The sequence below is a fragment of the Ambystoma mexicanum genome, chromosome 7q, assembly GCF_040938575.1.
Source record: "Ambystoma mexicanum isolate Mex_15411 chromosome 7q, UKY_AmexF1_1, whole genome shotgun sequence".
Taxonomy (NCBI): domain Eukaryota; kingdom Metazoa; phylum Chordata; class Amphibia; order Caudata; family Ambystomatidae; genus Ambystoma; species Ambystoma mexicanum.
The window spans coordinates 90409759-90424384 of record NC_090941.1 but is presented as its reverse complement, the minus strand read 5'-3'; the positions used below and the strand labels follow the sequence as shown (position 1 = coordinate 90424384).

The following is a 14626-nucleotide window of genomic DNA, read 5'->3' as shown; positions in this document are numbered from 1 at the left end:
ATTCCCCGCGATTGTAGTTCTTGCAATGATGCTACAAAGCCAACTTTCTCCATGGCCACTGAGGATGTACTTTGTGACACCTGCACGACCACCGAACTCACAATTTTCTTACTTTCCATGTCCTGAAAGTGGTAGGTGCAGTACTTGGCTGAAAATCCTGGGCTGTCGCACTGTCCATCACCGGCTAGCCTGAACCGTTTGCCCGCGAATGTACTATCAATAGACATTTTTTCCATTCTCCAAGCTTCGCTAATGGCTGGAAATAGATAATCGGTTTGGTATTTGTAGAACTGAGTTTTCGCAATGAAATGGATTCCCACAAACTGAAAGAAAGACTCTAATTTTTTAAAACTTGAACCACTAAAAAGTGCAGCCGCTGCACAAAGTAGATTGCCTGCTGGCAGTTGTCCCAGCATAGGTTGTGCAGACCATGTGAAAGGATGATATTTTGTACAGGTGGCATGTATTTTAAGGTTAGTGCCTCGAATTGCACGAGTCACATTAATCAATGGCTCCCCACATACTTCCCCACCAACCAAATGCCCACATTTCATCCGAATAATAATATCAATCAAACAACTATCGAATACAATGAATTTGGCCTCTTTCCTTATACTGTCACTCTGCATCCCAGCTGGTTCGGCCTGTAACGTTGAGGACATGTCACTCACATGAAAGGTAGAATCTCTGATATCGTCTTCCGCTATGTTCAGTGATATTGATGGTGTTTCATTGTCGCCTACTTCATTCTCTTCCATTGCAACATCTGTTCCTTCTCCGGCGATGGGTGAATAAAACAATTTCTTCAACTTTCTCGCGGTCTTAGTTTTTGCGGGTGTGGATTCTGTGAATTGATCTCCGACTGCATCCGAACTACCAGGAGGACATTCACTATCAATGGCTGGTGGTGGTATAGCTCCGTTGTAAATCACTTCATATTCTTCCCATTGGCACGATGCTTCTCCAGTCTCAAGTCCCTGCCAAAAGGTTTGACAAGCAACATCTCTCGTTCGCTTCACTGTCTGTGTAGATCTAGTTCGTACACCCACTCGCAACTAGAGGACAGATTGGAAAAGGGGTGTTCAGTTTAAACACAACTTACAGTATTGAACTATTAACAGTGAAAAACAACATAATATAGTGACCAGGACACTAACCTTCTTTTGCTTTCTTTTCTTTGAAACTTTCTTGCCTCAAACTTCAACATCAGGACGCTGTTGCTCCGACTCGTGTGTATATGTCTCCACTTCCTCTTGCGCTGCAACGACTATGTTTTCCTGATAAGCACATCCATCACGCACTGACGCTCCATCGACTCCCTGAAACATAGAACTTTCATTAGTATGTATAATAATATCGAAAACACAAAATGTACTTGGGGACCAATACCCACGTACATCTCAATAGCAAAACACGAATGAACGCTTTGTGTAGAACATTCAAACGACAATTATTCACGCATTGTTGATCTAGTTAGATGGAACTGTCAAGATCCATACCTTGGGCTCCTCATAGACTTCCATTGATGATATTATTGAAGATGATGCTTCAGTGACTCCCTGAAACACAGTAATTGCATTAGTATGGTTTTCTATTTTGATAAAAAGAACATAAAGTTTGTGCAGGCGTCAACGGCTCATCTAAATAGACCTGCACAAATGATCAGTTGTCTAAAATAAATAATGGATATCTAAATATGATTCGATTTGCTCGATCGTTGGAAGTGTCACCACCCAGAAATCTGCATCAACTACTAGGGGTGATGTTCTTGTAGAAGAAGCTCCGTCATCTCCCTGAAACATAGTACTTGCGTTAATAAAGAAGGAAGTATAGCGGATGTAATCACGTCATATGATCTCGCTTGATCGAGCTGTCACTATCCATACCTCGAAATGCATAAGAACATCAAGGGACGATGTAACTGCGGTGCACACTTCTGCAAGCTGTTGCGCCGACCCGTAACTGCACGGTCCCCCTTCTTCTTGGACTAATGCTCCATCGACTCCCTGAAACATAGGACTTTCATTAGTAATGAACACAATATTGAAAAAAGAAGACACATACGAGGGCGACGACAGAAGGACATATCAATGGCTAAAAACGAAAGAAACATTGTGTGTAACAATCACGCTACAAGAATGCAAGATCTGATGATCTCCATCGATGGAACTGTCCTGAAACGTACCTCGAGCATCTGAGTGACATCAACGGTAGTCGTCAATACGTTGGACTCCTCAGCATCTCCCTGAAAGACAGTACTTGAATTATTTTGGATAACAATAATTATAACTGAAAACAAAGACTAGAGGACGAGTACAAGGGTGTACCATTAGGTAAAATAATTACACGATAAATTAAAACTGTTGATTTACATGCCTAAAACAAGTCAATGGCAGAATAGCTAAGTAAGATTACCCGATAGGCGCTTGAAGTGGCTGATGACTGCAATAACGACACGGATGGAGAATATTCCGCCTTCATATTGAGTGGATACATAAATGGGGAAATTATTGTTAGCTAATGCTACACACTACCGCAAGGCCGAGAGATAAATACGTAAACTTGACTCACCAGTGGAGGGATGTGGACGAATAGAGTGGGAATAGCGGTGGAGAGCAATTTTCGCCTCGCTCGCGGTGTGTTCTTCTTTATTAGCAATGATGTGGAGTACATGTCAGAGGTAAAGTGCCTGCTGCAGATGCGGTATTGATCACCCCTCTTGTCCGCAAAGACTTCTAGGACTCTACTTTCAAGCTCAGAGGGTGGATATCCGCAATATCGGACCCATTCTCTTATCTGATCTATTGTCTTAGGGAAAACATGCATTATAGTACCTTCAGATTTATTATGGGTCTTCGAAGGGCAACCGCCAATGGAACAGGCAGGCATTGTGGAAAGTTCTGAAAAGTAAAGATCAACAATTCTCTATGAATACCAATGTGTTAAAAAATTAAATGACACATAAAAGGTTCAATGCAAGGTATGTTTTGGTTCTTGGAACTATACACGTTATTCACATGCGGATAAGTATTTGAATAACTTTAAAAAAATAGAAAAATAATTTGACTAAACTCAGAACATATGACTAGTTCCTTGCATGTACTGTCTTGAACAAAAAGAAATTGGACGCAAAATGAGTATGGTACATGGCCTTACCTTGACGAGCAAACAGTTAGATGCAGGGATCAGAGTAGTTTCTTGTCGAAGAACAGGGAGCAGTTCACAGGTTGCAAACTGACAAGTTTCCTCGAAGTGGTCACGGAAGTTCACAGAGACGAAGAGCAGATAACCAGCACCTTCACGGGTTGACTAGCAAAGTGCAAAGAAGTTCTCATTATAAATATGAAGTGGGTTATAAAGAATTCGAAACAGGGGTGTGTTTGTGAATGAATGACGTGTATGAATCACGTCCAGCGTGAGGGGGGATGCTTGGCAGGAGACACGGGGTCTGGCGGTAGACATGGGAACAACAACCTATGCGCTATAGACCACTTTGAAGTGTACATGGTCTTTGGCACCTCTTGGCCTTCATCGCTCCCTGACAGCTCCACTTGCCAGCGCAAGTACCCCGGTGCGAACTGCCTTTGATAGGGCGGGGGGTGGATTGGGGCGGTGGTCGTGCAGACAAGACACAGGAAGACTCGTGAATGGAGACACACTTATGTGGATTGCAGGGGGCCGTCCAGCGTGAGGGGGGATGCTTGGCAGGAGACACGGGGTCTGGCGGTAGACATGGGAACAACAACCCATGCGCTATAGACCACTTTGAAGTGTACATGGTCTTTGGCACCTCTTGGCCTTTATCGCTCCCTGACAGCTCCACTTGCCAGCACAAGTACCCCGGTGCGAACTGCCTTTGATAGGGCGGGGGGTGGATTGGGGCGGTGGTCGTGCAGACAAGACTCGTTTGCCGCAGGGCCTCACCAAGGAGAGGCCATCTAACTGCATGTAAGAGGCAGGCTGCAGGATCTAGTACATGGAAGGCAGGGGGGTGAGTTTATAAATACCTCACCGTCCCAGGAGAATATATGGGTGCAGTTCACCCTGGAGACCCTGGATGCCTAGGCTTGATGCCAACCCGCAAAATAAGATATGTATGTCTGCTGCATATGGGTTCAACGGTTATGTGGATTGAAGGTGGGCGGCCAGCGTGAGGGAGGATGCTGGCCGGAGACATGTGGTGTGACAAGACAAGGCACAGGAAGACTATTCAATGGAGACACACTAGATTCATTTAAAAAATCAAAACAACCATTGTTAAAATATATGTTGGGTTTTATTTTAGATCTTAATTTCAATTGAACATAAATAATAAACATTACACATTGTAAAGTTGCGGTTGCAGCACATCCCGGGAAAATCCGCGGTATTGTCCACTGTCGCTGGGGAAATGTTGTCTAATGGCAAGTACCGCACAGGCAGGTATTACTCTCCGAACGCGGTGTCCGAGCCTCCCGTGAAGCCACCAAGTGAAGCAACGATAGGCCACCAGCCTGTACCACCTGTGAAAATGAAAGATGCAAACTGTATTAAAATGACAACTTTCTTATCACTGTCGATTCAGGTAAAAAATGTCATTCTGCTTTGAAAAAAATTCTATCTAGAAAATGCACAACATGGAACCAATTTACATGCATTCGAATGATATGTAGATGTAGTTTTATATGTGGGAGACGACCATGAAATAGTAGTGGCATCACTGACATCACAACCAGAGTATACTTACTCGTTACTCGGATTACGCGGACGAACAGTGCCGCAAAGTTCGTGCATAAGCACCATCATCATCCTCAACACGGTCCGTGAGAGGCAGGCTTCCCTGAACTCTGGCAGCTCGGTGATGCATTGCAGACTTGGCTCGCCTTCCGAAATGTAGGCCAAGCACCCGGAATTTTCACGGCAGCAGCAGTTCTCCTCCTCAGTTGGCATTAGCTCGCACCGATTGCACGTGCACCAGGTGGAGACGCCGTCCATGCGACATGGTCCAGGCTCTTCATCCGTTGACTGGTCCTCCCAACTGCCGTCCGAATCCCCATCGTTTTCGCGTGCTTGCCTTTCCAGTAGTTCATCCTCGGTGTACTCGGGCTCGTACATATACGGCATTATTGTAGCCATTGTGTGGTAAAGAAAGTAAAATAATTTACAGAGATGGTACAGGTGTTCACAAGGCCTAGAAGCGGCGAAGGTAGCTGACCAGAGCACAGAAACGAGTCACAGAATACTCAAAGTAACACAGAGAGAGTAATGGAATCGAAAATCTGCTGCGGTGTGTTGTGAAACGGTGTGTTTATACTTATTGAGGAAAGAGGCGTCCTGCCATTTCCATGGCGACACTTCATTAGCTGAGGCGCAGCGATTGTTGACACGAAACGTGCTTTGGCGTTGGGAAATGGGCGGTACGCGTCTGCTGATGTCAGGCTCAGGGGCGGGGGATTTGATTTAGTGCCGCAAAAGCAGGTGAGCCAGGGCGATGCGGCAAGTGATAGGATCATCAGAAAATGGCGGCTGATTTCGAGTGCGTTAATGGACGAAAAGTCGGGTAAGGTCCATAGGAAAGTTTTCTACGATCTACCGAGTTATGCTTAAAAACACATGGCCGAACCGTAGGGACAATAAAAAAAAAGTCCCGGAACTCTCCTTTAATTACATCTTCTCGAGGAAGACACAACTAGTACCCTCTCTTCTTCGGAGCATGAATCGTCTTGGATTACTGATATTCTTTTCTTGCTTCTACATGCTATTGCAAAATGCCCCCTGCCTTTACATGATGTGCATTTCTTGTCTATTTCAGGACAATTTCTAGATGGTGCGTAGTGTCCTATCCTTCCACATCTGGAATATCTATCTCTATCACTGCCATCTTGTCTCCTGCATGTGTTTCTCATGGCAAACCTTTGTTTTCCTCCAAAACTGTTGCTTTTATCAGTTCCTATTCTTGGAACTAAACTCGCTGTTTACTCGATCTTTCTTTTCATTTGTGGTTCCTTTTTCTTTTTAACTACTGCTACCCGTCGCTGGTCACTTGCAACTGGCACTTCTTCCTTTTTTCATCTGCCTGTTATACTTCTTTCTTTTTGTCTTTTATTTCTTTTGAGCATCTCTGAGTGTGCTCAATTCTCTTTGCGATTGCCATTGCCTGTTGTGATGATGGGTCTCCTGTCATCTACAGTCTGTCTGAATTGTCGAATCCTTGGTGTGCCTTATTTTATCCTGTATCAATGATTCTTTTATACTAGCTCCAAACCTACAGGTCAATGCCAATTCATTCAATGCTGAAACATATTTGTCTACTGTTTCTTCTTCTCTCTGTACCCTGGTATAAAAATGTAATCTATTAATGGCCACATTAGTTTCCGGCACAAAATAGTTATCAAGTTGTCTTATAACTTGTTCAAGTGCATCCATGTCCCTGGCATCTAAATCTGTCCATACAGGTAATTCTCTATGTTTTTGTTGTCCCTCAGGACCTAATGCATGCAGCAGTAGTAGCTTCTTTTTTTCCGCAGAGAGATCATCATGTTCCAAAGTCTTAAAGTAATTTCACCAATATTCCCTCCATTCTGGCTATGGCACAGTTGGCTGTCCTACATTTGGAAGAAAGCTATCTGGGAGATGAACAGTAATCCCTTGCATTGCCATGGTGCTAGTTTATCTGTATCCTTATAGTGCTTCTATATCTGTAATCCTGCTATATATGTGATTTCCCCCAAAAAATGTAAAAAATCAAAATCCCCTATGGGACGAGGAAGACCAATGTAACTGTTTACAATTCCCTTTTTTCTCTCAAAATGGCATTATGCAGAAAGTCCTTTCCTCTAATGTATTTAATATGGTGTTGTGGCCTTCATTGGTTCTGCACGCACGTCACATATCTGTGTGGCTTCAAATCAGGATATATGATGTGAGGCCCTGGAGGGTTGAAAAGGGGCTACCACAGCACCGCTGCTCCTCCCTTTTGTCGCTCAGGCAGTCTTGTTTCGCTCTGCCTCCTATCAGGAAGGCAAGGCTTTTCCAATGGATCTGACTGTTGGAAACACTGCAGCAGGCACATGATGTGGGTTCGCTCCGCTGGCGCTCGTCGCCAAATTGAGGTAAGTTCAAAGGCTCATTACTGACTTGTTACTTTATTTGACGAGCCCGCGGCAGTCACAGCTCCTTCCTCCAACTCCCCAGCTCTTCTCATCAACCGTCCCTCCTAGAACCTCTCGCATGGAACGCTCCCCACGTTCCAGATTTCCAAGTGATCTCTAAGCTATCACAACAAGAAGAAATGAATAAGAAATGATGACAACAATTCCAATTCCATCATCCTTACAATAACAACTTATTCCTGAGGTGTCTGGTTACTAACATCTGTCTATTCAATTCGACTCTGACTATGCTATCCTTATACTTTGTTTTGCACCATAATTCACCTATATACAACCTATTATTAACAAACCCCACTGTGCCGCAGGCTGAACAGCACCACAATGCATTTTGGAACGTTGTACTGCTGTATAACACAAAATATGTATCCGGGCATTTAAGCTACTAAACTCCAATGGTTTACCTGTTCACAACCCGAGCCCCACATGCAGCCAAACATCACATTGATTACTAACGCTTCAACATTCCACAAGGACTTCAACCACAAGTACGATTTATTCCAGCACTTGACACCTTTTCTCTGCATTACAAATGTATGGTCTCCAACAAGGCCCTAGCTTTTCTGCATGCTATCACAAAGCCTTCTTCTCTTGCTATATCCCTCCCGCCCTTTTGTGCCGCCTTTTCCCACATACCCATCCTCATATCTTTACTCCTCGTATCTTTCCTGCGCTCCTTCTCTCCCACAGACTAAGGTCTGGATACCATAGCGAGATCAAATAATTCTTGCTCTGAGATTACAACAGTGGTGATTTACTGCCATATAAAGCCTGATACCTAACGCAACACATGCACACCAGAATATTCTCATATTCAGTAACAAAACATTTTATTTTGCACAAATATAAAAACAGGACACCATCCCAGATGAACAATTGTTATTCCTTGTGCAATAAAAAATGGAACAAACCCAATTTTCTCTAAATCAATTTACAACAACCTATTTTTTTTTTACTAATGGTGGCCCCATTAGCAAAGCATGTTTGATCCATTCCACATGTAAATATTGTAAGCTGCAAAAAACTGTAAAATGGCATTTGCTTGATTATTTGTTTTCTCAGTGCAAAAGCTAATGAACATCAAACAAGTCTTGTCCAACAATATTTATAATACATGCACCCTGCGACATCAGTATAAAAGTGTGCAAATAATGCCTTAATTACAGTATTGCAAGCAGTATTCTTCACATGAAAGAAGAAAATGGCGTCTATCACTATTGTAACTAATTACTTATTAAAGATGAGCTGTGAAGTCACAAATGCCTGATAATGCACATCACCTTGAGTTCTGTGAACTCATAAAAGAACTCAGCCTTTGGCTCCATCCCTCCATTTAGTCACGAAGTTCCCCATTAACTTGCAACATCTTTATAACATACATTTAACATACATGTATAGCCTAAGTAGGTAGTACGTTGTCCCACATACATGTCCTATGATATTATAGCTTTTACAGTAAGGACAAAAGGATGAAGAGTGACACGCTACCACAAGATCTGTCCACTTGCTGGTTTTTAGGAAATCCTGACATAGAATAGAATTGCATATTTCAGCATTTCAAAGGTTGGAATACCTGGCATTAAAGATGCACTTGGGAATATTTCTTCTTGCTTTAGTCGACTTTCAGCCAACAGTTCTTCAGCAGTCAAAGGCAGATCTAGAAGATCTCGAATAATCTGAGCAGCTGCTAATGCTTGTTTACCCATCACCAAACATTTCACTTCCCACGTGTATTCTTTTCCAAATCGAGCACAGATCTCCTTGAATACTTCAGTGTATAGCCGCTCAGTATCTGGAAAGGTGACATTTGAAAATAGAAGTATAATCCAATATTTAGATTAAGTGGTTGAAACAGATCATTTTCTATTTAGAGCCTTATATTTTAAGATATAATAAAATGATTTAAGAGATTAAAATAAAACGTACATCTTAAAACCATACATTAATAACAAAGTTCATGAAGACGAAAAGAACTAAAATATGAAGAACATAAATCAATTTTTGTCTAGTTTAGAACAGATTAATACCCATCTGTTGAATGTTCGGAGGACAAATCTACTGTAATAATAGTAGTTGACTGATAAGGATTAAGGTAGATATACCCAAAACGCTGACAGATATCGATCATTTTGAAGGGCCTCAATTAAATGTGTAATAACACTTAAGTCTCAGGTCGTAAATGCTGGTATAACCACCATGCCTGTGCGCCAACCTCTCTCTTTGCTCACACGGGTGTGTACATTGAGAGAAAATGTCCACTGCCCATTAAGTCGCACCATCAATATAAGACATTAACCTGAAAGAAATGATAGGTATTTGCCCCTTTCCAAATTTTTCGAAAGCAAATAGCTACATATCATTTAGTTTAACAAGTTTGAAGAATATATGTAAATATCTACCAGTAGATTCTCTCTTATTCAGACTATTGTTCATGCAGATCTGGTGGATGAAAATAAAGTCAATTGTATAGGCCACTCAGTAAATGAAGCTTGCTGTTGTCTGATGTAAACATTGCTTGAAAGTTGATCATTCGGTTTGGCCAATGTAGGATTTATAAAGTTATGTTTTTATAAAGGAAACACCATCTCTAATGTCTAATTCACAGAAGAGAACAAATAAATGATTCAATTTGCAGGAGTTAAACACATCATGGAACGAGCTCAAGGACAAACAGTAGGAGTATTCTCACTCATGCGTGTCATGTCCATTGCTTTTTTCCCCTTTCTTATAAAGCCATTTAGCGTACAATAACCAGCACAGTAAGCGTATAGAGTTCAGAATGCGGTCAACTTTTTCCTTTCCACCTTCTCCTTAGAAGGCCCTCAAGGCCTTATACCTTCATATAGTAGTCATGCAGACACCCCCTCCCCTGCAGATGTCAATGAGTATACACCTAAAGCAATTACAGCACAACTATCCTGAATTTACTTCATGAATCAATTATAGCTTTCATTTTAAAATGTATTGTCCATCAATGGACAAAACCTTTCAACAAGCAATGACAAAGCCAACACAATCGGCTTTGTTAAATGCTATCTTCAGTCTCATTTGTCCAGAAACATCCATCAGATGCCCACATAAAAGACTTACATATTCAGATAATACTGAATACACCAAGGGCAACCTCAAAAATATGCATTTGATGTCTGATGTTACACCTGTGCTGGCCATTTGAGATGACCTGCAAATAGGCAACTTAATTACATTTCGAATTGTGATTTTGTGTAACTATGCAAAAAATTATGCAATATGATTAGCAAATCCCCTTTATGCTTTTCGAAATGTACAATTTCGCAAAGACAGGTGATGATAATAGGCATAACACTGAGCAGGTACCAATGTACTTATCTTAGTTGTACTCTCCATGATTTTAAAAGGTGTTTATATCTTCATTTTTACGTTACTACTGAGTTTTCATAGCATCATTTTAAATAGGTTGTTATTATATAGCTAGTAAAAACAGATGTACAGGATAGCTGAGGGCCAACGCATTTGTCTTGGAGGCAAAACACTGCATAGCAACACAGGTTTGAATCCCGGGCTCTCGCTTAGAAATTGGTCTCCGGTAAAAGAACAATTTTTATAATAATGGTGCCTGCACTGTCAAGAGTGGTGCTATTTCTATTCTATTCTATTCTATTCCATATACCACCACCTGATAGTCGTGTAAGCAAATCAGGAGTAGTAAAGAGGTTTGGGAAAAGATGGGATCCAAATAAGGGTTCTGTATTTTAATTACAATCTAAGTATCTGTGTAACCTCACTGTCCTTAAGTACAAGGGTTTACAACATTATAACCTTAGAGTTAATATATCATAATGTACAAGCACAAGTTGGTTGGAAACATGCAGGTAATGACAGAGCAATCCCAAAACCTAAGAAATGGACATCTAAACCACCCACTAGGACCGATGTATGTTTCAGCTGGGGTCAAGATTGTGTGGTAAACTATAATGAGCTTCTCCAGGGGTCTGCGTGAAGAGATAAAAAGGCGAGTATCATTGGAAAACGAGACAGCTGGCAGTTGTTGACGCTGTCACAACAACAGAGGGGCACTGAGAAAACAGTGTGCAGGGTATTGCCCTAACAGGTACGTTTTTTTATCACGAAAAGAAGGCAAAACACAAATGTGTATGATGATTCTTACAATGCAGTAAGTCTTTCCTATACCAAAAGGATCTATGAGGTAGTGGCCTGGGAGTTGCAAGGTTATTTTCGAAGACAGAAAGATAGGTCGAGTTACTCACTATCCCTGCCTAATCCCTAAGGAAAATTCCCTAGAAAGCTCTGATGGGCGCTTATCTAAAAGGGACAGAAAAAGTGGAGAAAGAGAAATCATTTTGAAAAACAAAACAATCAGATGATTGTTACAACCTTGTTTGTCCCAGGTCATTAGTATCCTAATGGGTAATTATGGGAAAAATAGTGTAAAAAAACTGGTTAACACCTAAGGCAAAAGGACAGCCTTCTACTTTGGGTACATAGTAGTTTAATATCCGGCAGACAGGCTGAATGGTCTTAGGGTAACTCAGGTTAAGAACTAGTAGCTCAAAGAACAGAGGGTATGCCACAGAAGTGAAGGAATGACTGGCACTACCTTGGATGAGCTTCTAAAACGAAGACAAACATATAACGACCCACATCATCCGCCAATTGAATATTTGATTTTAGACAGAGTATGGGAAAGTTTAAAAAATAAAGTTGTTCAGTGTGTAGGTAGGTTTATTTTAGCCTCCACCGTGTCACAACCACTGTCTACCGGTTTCAGTGGTAAGAATATAGATATGACCACTTTCTTCAGGACAGTCTTCTAAAAAAATGATAAGTTCAAGCAGTAAATCACCAACATTGCCATGGGGAGTATACTTTTCCCCATTTTTTGTCACCATAGACAAGGAAGTTCAAAAGAGGAACCTTCCATATGTCATTGTTCAAAATAGATGGCAATATCTAGTGTAGAACCTGACAGTTGTCCATGTGTGTTCAACGACAAAATCAAATGTGTTGTCCTGAAGAAGGTTGTTTGAATTGTGGGTGATAGTGGGTTGCCCTCATCAGACAGTAAGATATGTAGACAGAGCCCACAAAGAAACTGTAGTGGCCTGAAAAGGCAAATGGTGCCAACGGTATAATAGAGAATAGGCGAAGAGTTGGCAAAGAAGACTACTGTAAACTGCTCTTTCTTTGCATAGCCAGAAAATATGGTGAAGCGATTGAGTGTGTGAAGCTATGAGTGTGTATGAAAGGTGGGAAAAATGAGGTGTTGTTGATATAAATTGATTTGTTTACAGTATCCATGTTGTTTTAATGGAATTTGGTAAAATATTTTGTGTGAACAATTGATAGTAGAGTATTTAATCCAACCTCACGGCCCCAGATCCATGTTCTTGGATACAACTATATTGTTTACCTGAAGGATCGCTGGGAGTACAGGTACCCTGTTGTTTGTGTTTACTAATGTTAATTGCTCCAGTGGCTTTAATGTCCGACGAGCCGTTTGTTTACACTGCCATGATAAGTGGTCACTCTGTTGCTGGAATCTTTTATGGCCCCTTCGTCCAGCTTCTAAACCCTTCTAAGAACAGGTGTTAGTTATCACTGCCCATTTAATGGCCCTGAGATTCGAACTTGCAAACTGTACACTGTCCATGTCAGAGGTGAGCAGCCAACTCGTGAACTAAGCACCCAACATTTTCTGGAGTTCTCATTGTTTTTTGCAGTATGGATGTATTAGCTACCCTTCCTTTGGATGTAAAACAGGGGTATCCATCTTATTCTGGGTCAGCTGGAAAGGCATCATCAGGGCTTCTAGGAATTTATGTGAGAAATTCTATCCTGGGTTATTGCAATGAAACAATGACTACTCTGCGATTTTGTCACCTCCTGCGATTTTGTCACCTCCTTCCACAGTGTGTACTGGATTTGAATCATATATCCTCCCCCAAAAGTAATTTTCCTCCTCACTAGAAGCTTGGACTCACCACCCCGAGAATGCTAGTTTGATACTGTTTGTTGAGCTAATGGAACTCACACTCGCGGTGCATTTCTTCAGGAGTCCACATTGGATTCCTTTGTTTCATGATTTTCAGCTGTTTCAGTCTTCGCCTACTAAGAGTAGTGTAACAAACAGGAGAGCGAATGGTGGTAAAAACACAGACTGTAAGGCTTATCTAACCATCGTAACAGAGTGTCGATCACCAAGAGGAAGTCTGCTAAGTAACCCAACCCACCTCAGTATCCCCTCACTGCAGAACCTCAAATCACACAAGTGGTAGAGGAAAAGTCAGAAGAAAGAACAGTAGAAAAGGCGCAAGCCCCCAGGCTGAAAGAGGGAGGGGGGGAGATCAGTACATGGATAAGCAAGAAGGAAACTAAAACATGAAGGAATTATACCATACCCACCTAGGGCTTAAATAAAGTCACCGATGAACATAGTTGGTGACTGAATTCTCCCCTCCACCCCCACAGTGTACTGTGTCCATAGGTCAGTAATACCCGCACATACGGCACAAGGCACAACAAAAACACAAAAATGGAAGATGGGAATGTAAAAAGGTCATAATAGTTCGAGAGTCTATCAGTAGTGGGTAGTGTAGTAGACCATATTCAAACAAATAGGTAGCAACCAAAGGACGTACAATGGTCAAGATTCAGTAGGCAGCATCAATGTGAAAGCAAAATCCAAAGGCAGAATCCAAAGACAGGCAGAGGTCAAAACGTAACATGCAGCAGAATTATGAATCCAAAGGGAGCTCAGGCAAGATCTGATACACATGAAGGCCGGGAGTGATCAGTTAGGAAGTGGGGAAGGAAACGGGTAGAAAGGAAAATTCAGGACACAAAGGCAGGGACAAACAGGAGTAGCAAGGCAAAGGCAACATAGAATCGCGAGTGTGGACACACTTCGTATGCTGAATGTGAAGCCTGATGTGTGTGGAGTTTATCGCAACATGCCGGCAGAGCACTGAATCAGCTGATAGGCGCAGTGCTGCGTGCCAGCGCCTAAGCAAGGCACACAGGGACATGTAGTCCTGCCACTCTGAGTCTACAAAGAAGGACACCGTGCCACTGTGGTTCAAAGACCCTGACACAGACCAGCCTTGAGACTCTTCTCATAAAAGTCCAGAATGATTTATTTATACAATCTACAGTCCTTTTTACATGTTACACATAGGACCACCTGCCATGTATTTTAGCTGGAAGAAAATACATTCATAAGATATAAGCATTTTCACAAACCGTTTAGTCCCGTTATATATTAGTTCTGTTGCATAGTTAGGGCACACATGGGACTTAAACAGAGAGGAATATTTATTGCAGGAAGCATTTTAGTAAAATTAGGCAATTCAATTGAATTCATCTGTTGTGCACAAATAAACAATTACAAATGAATCTTCTGCTGTCTTCGGTAAAAGTCATGGCTCCAAGACAGATTATCATTTGTTTGTGGTAAACAGGAGAACACTGTAAGCATAGCT

General features: G+C 41.7%; 1 protein-coding gene across 1 annotated transcript in view; it reads right to left on the bottom strand.

Annotated features, from left to right (window-relative positions):
* The window catches only part of PUDP (pseudouridine 5'-phosphatase), a 1293438-nt gene that overhangs the window by 828180 nt on the left and 450632 nt on the right, over positions 1 to 14626 (bottom strand). The window contains exon 2 of the mRNA XM_069639102.1: positions 8722 to 8940. Coding sequence (XP_069495203.1) covers positions 8722 to 8940 — 219 coding nt within the window. The remainder of the gene's footprint in view (positions 1 to 8721; positions 8941 to 14626) is intronic.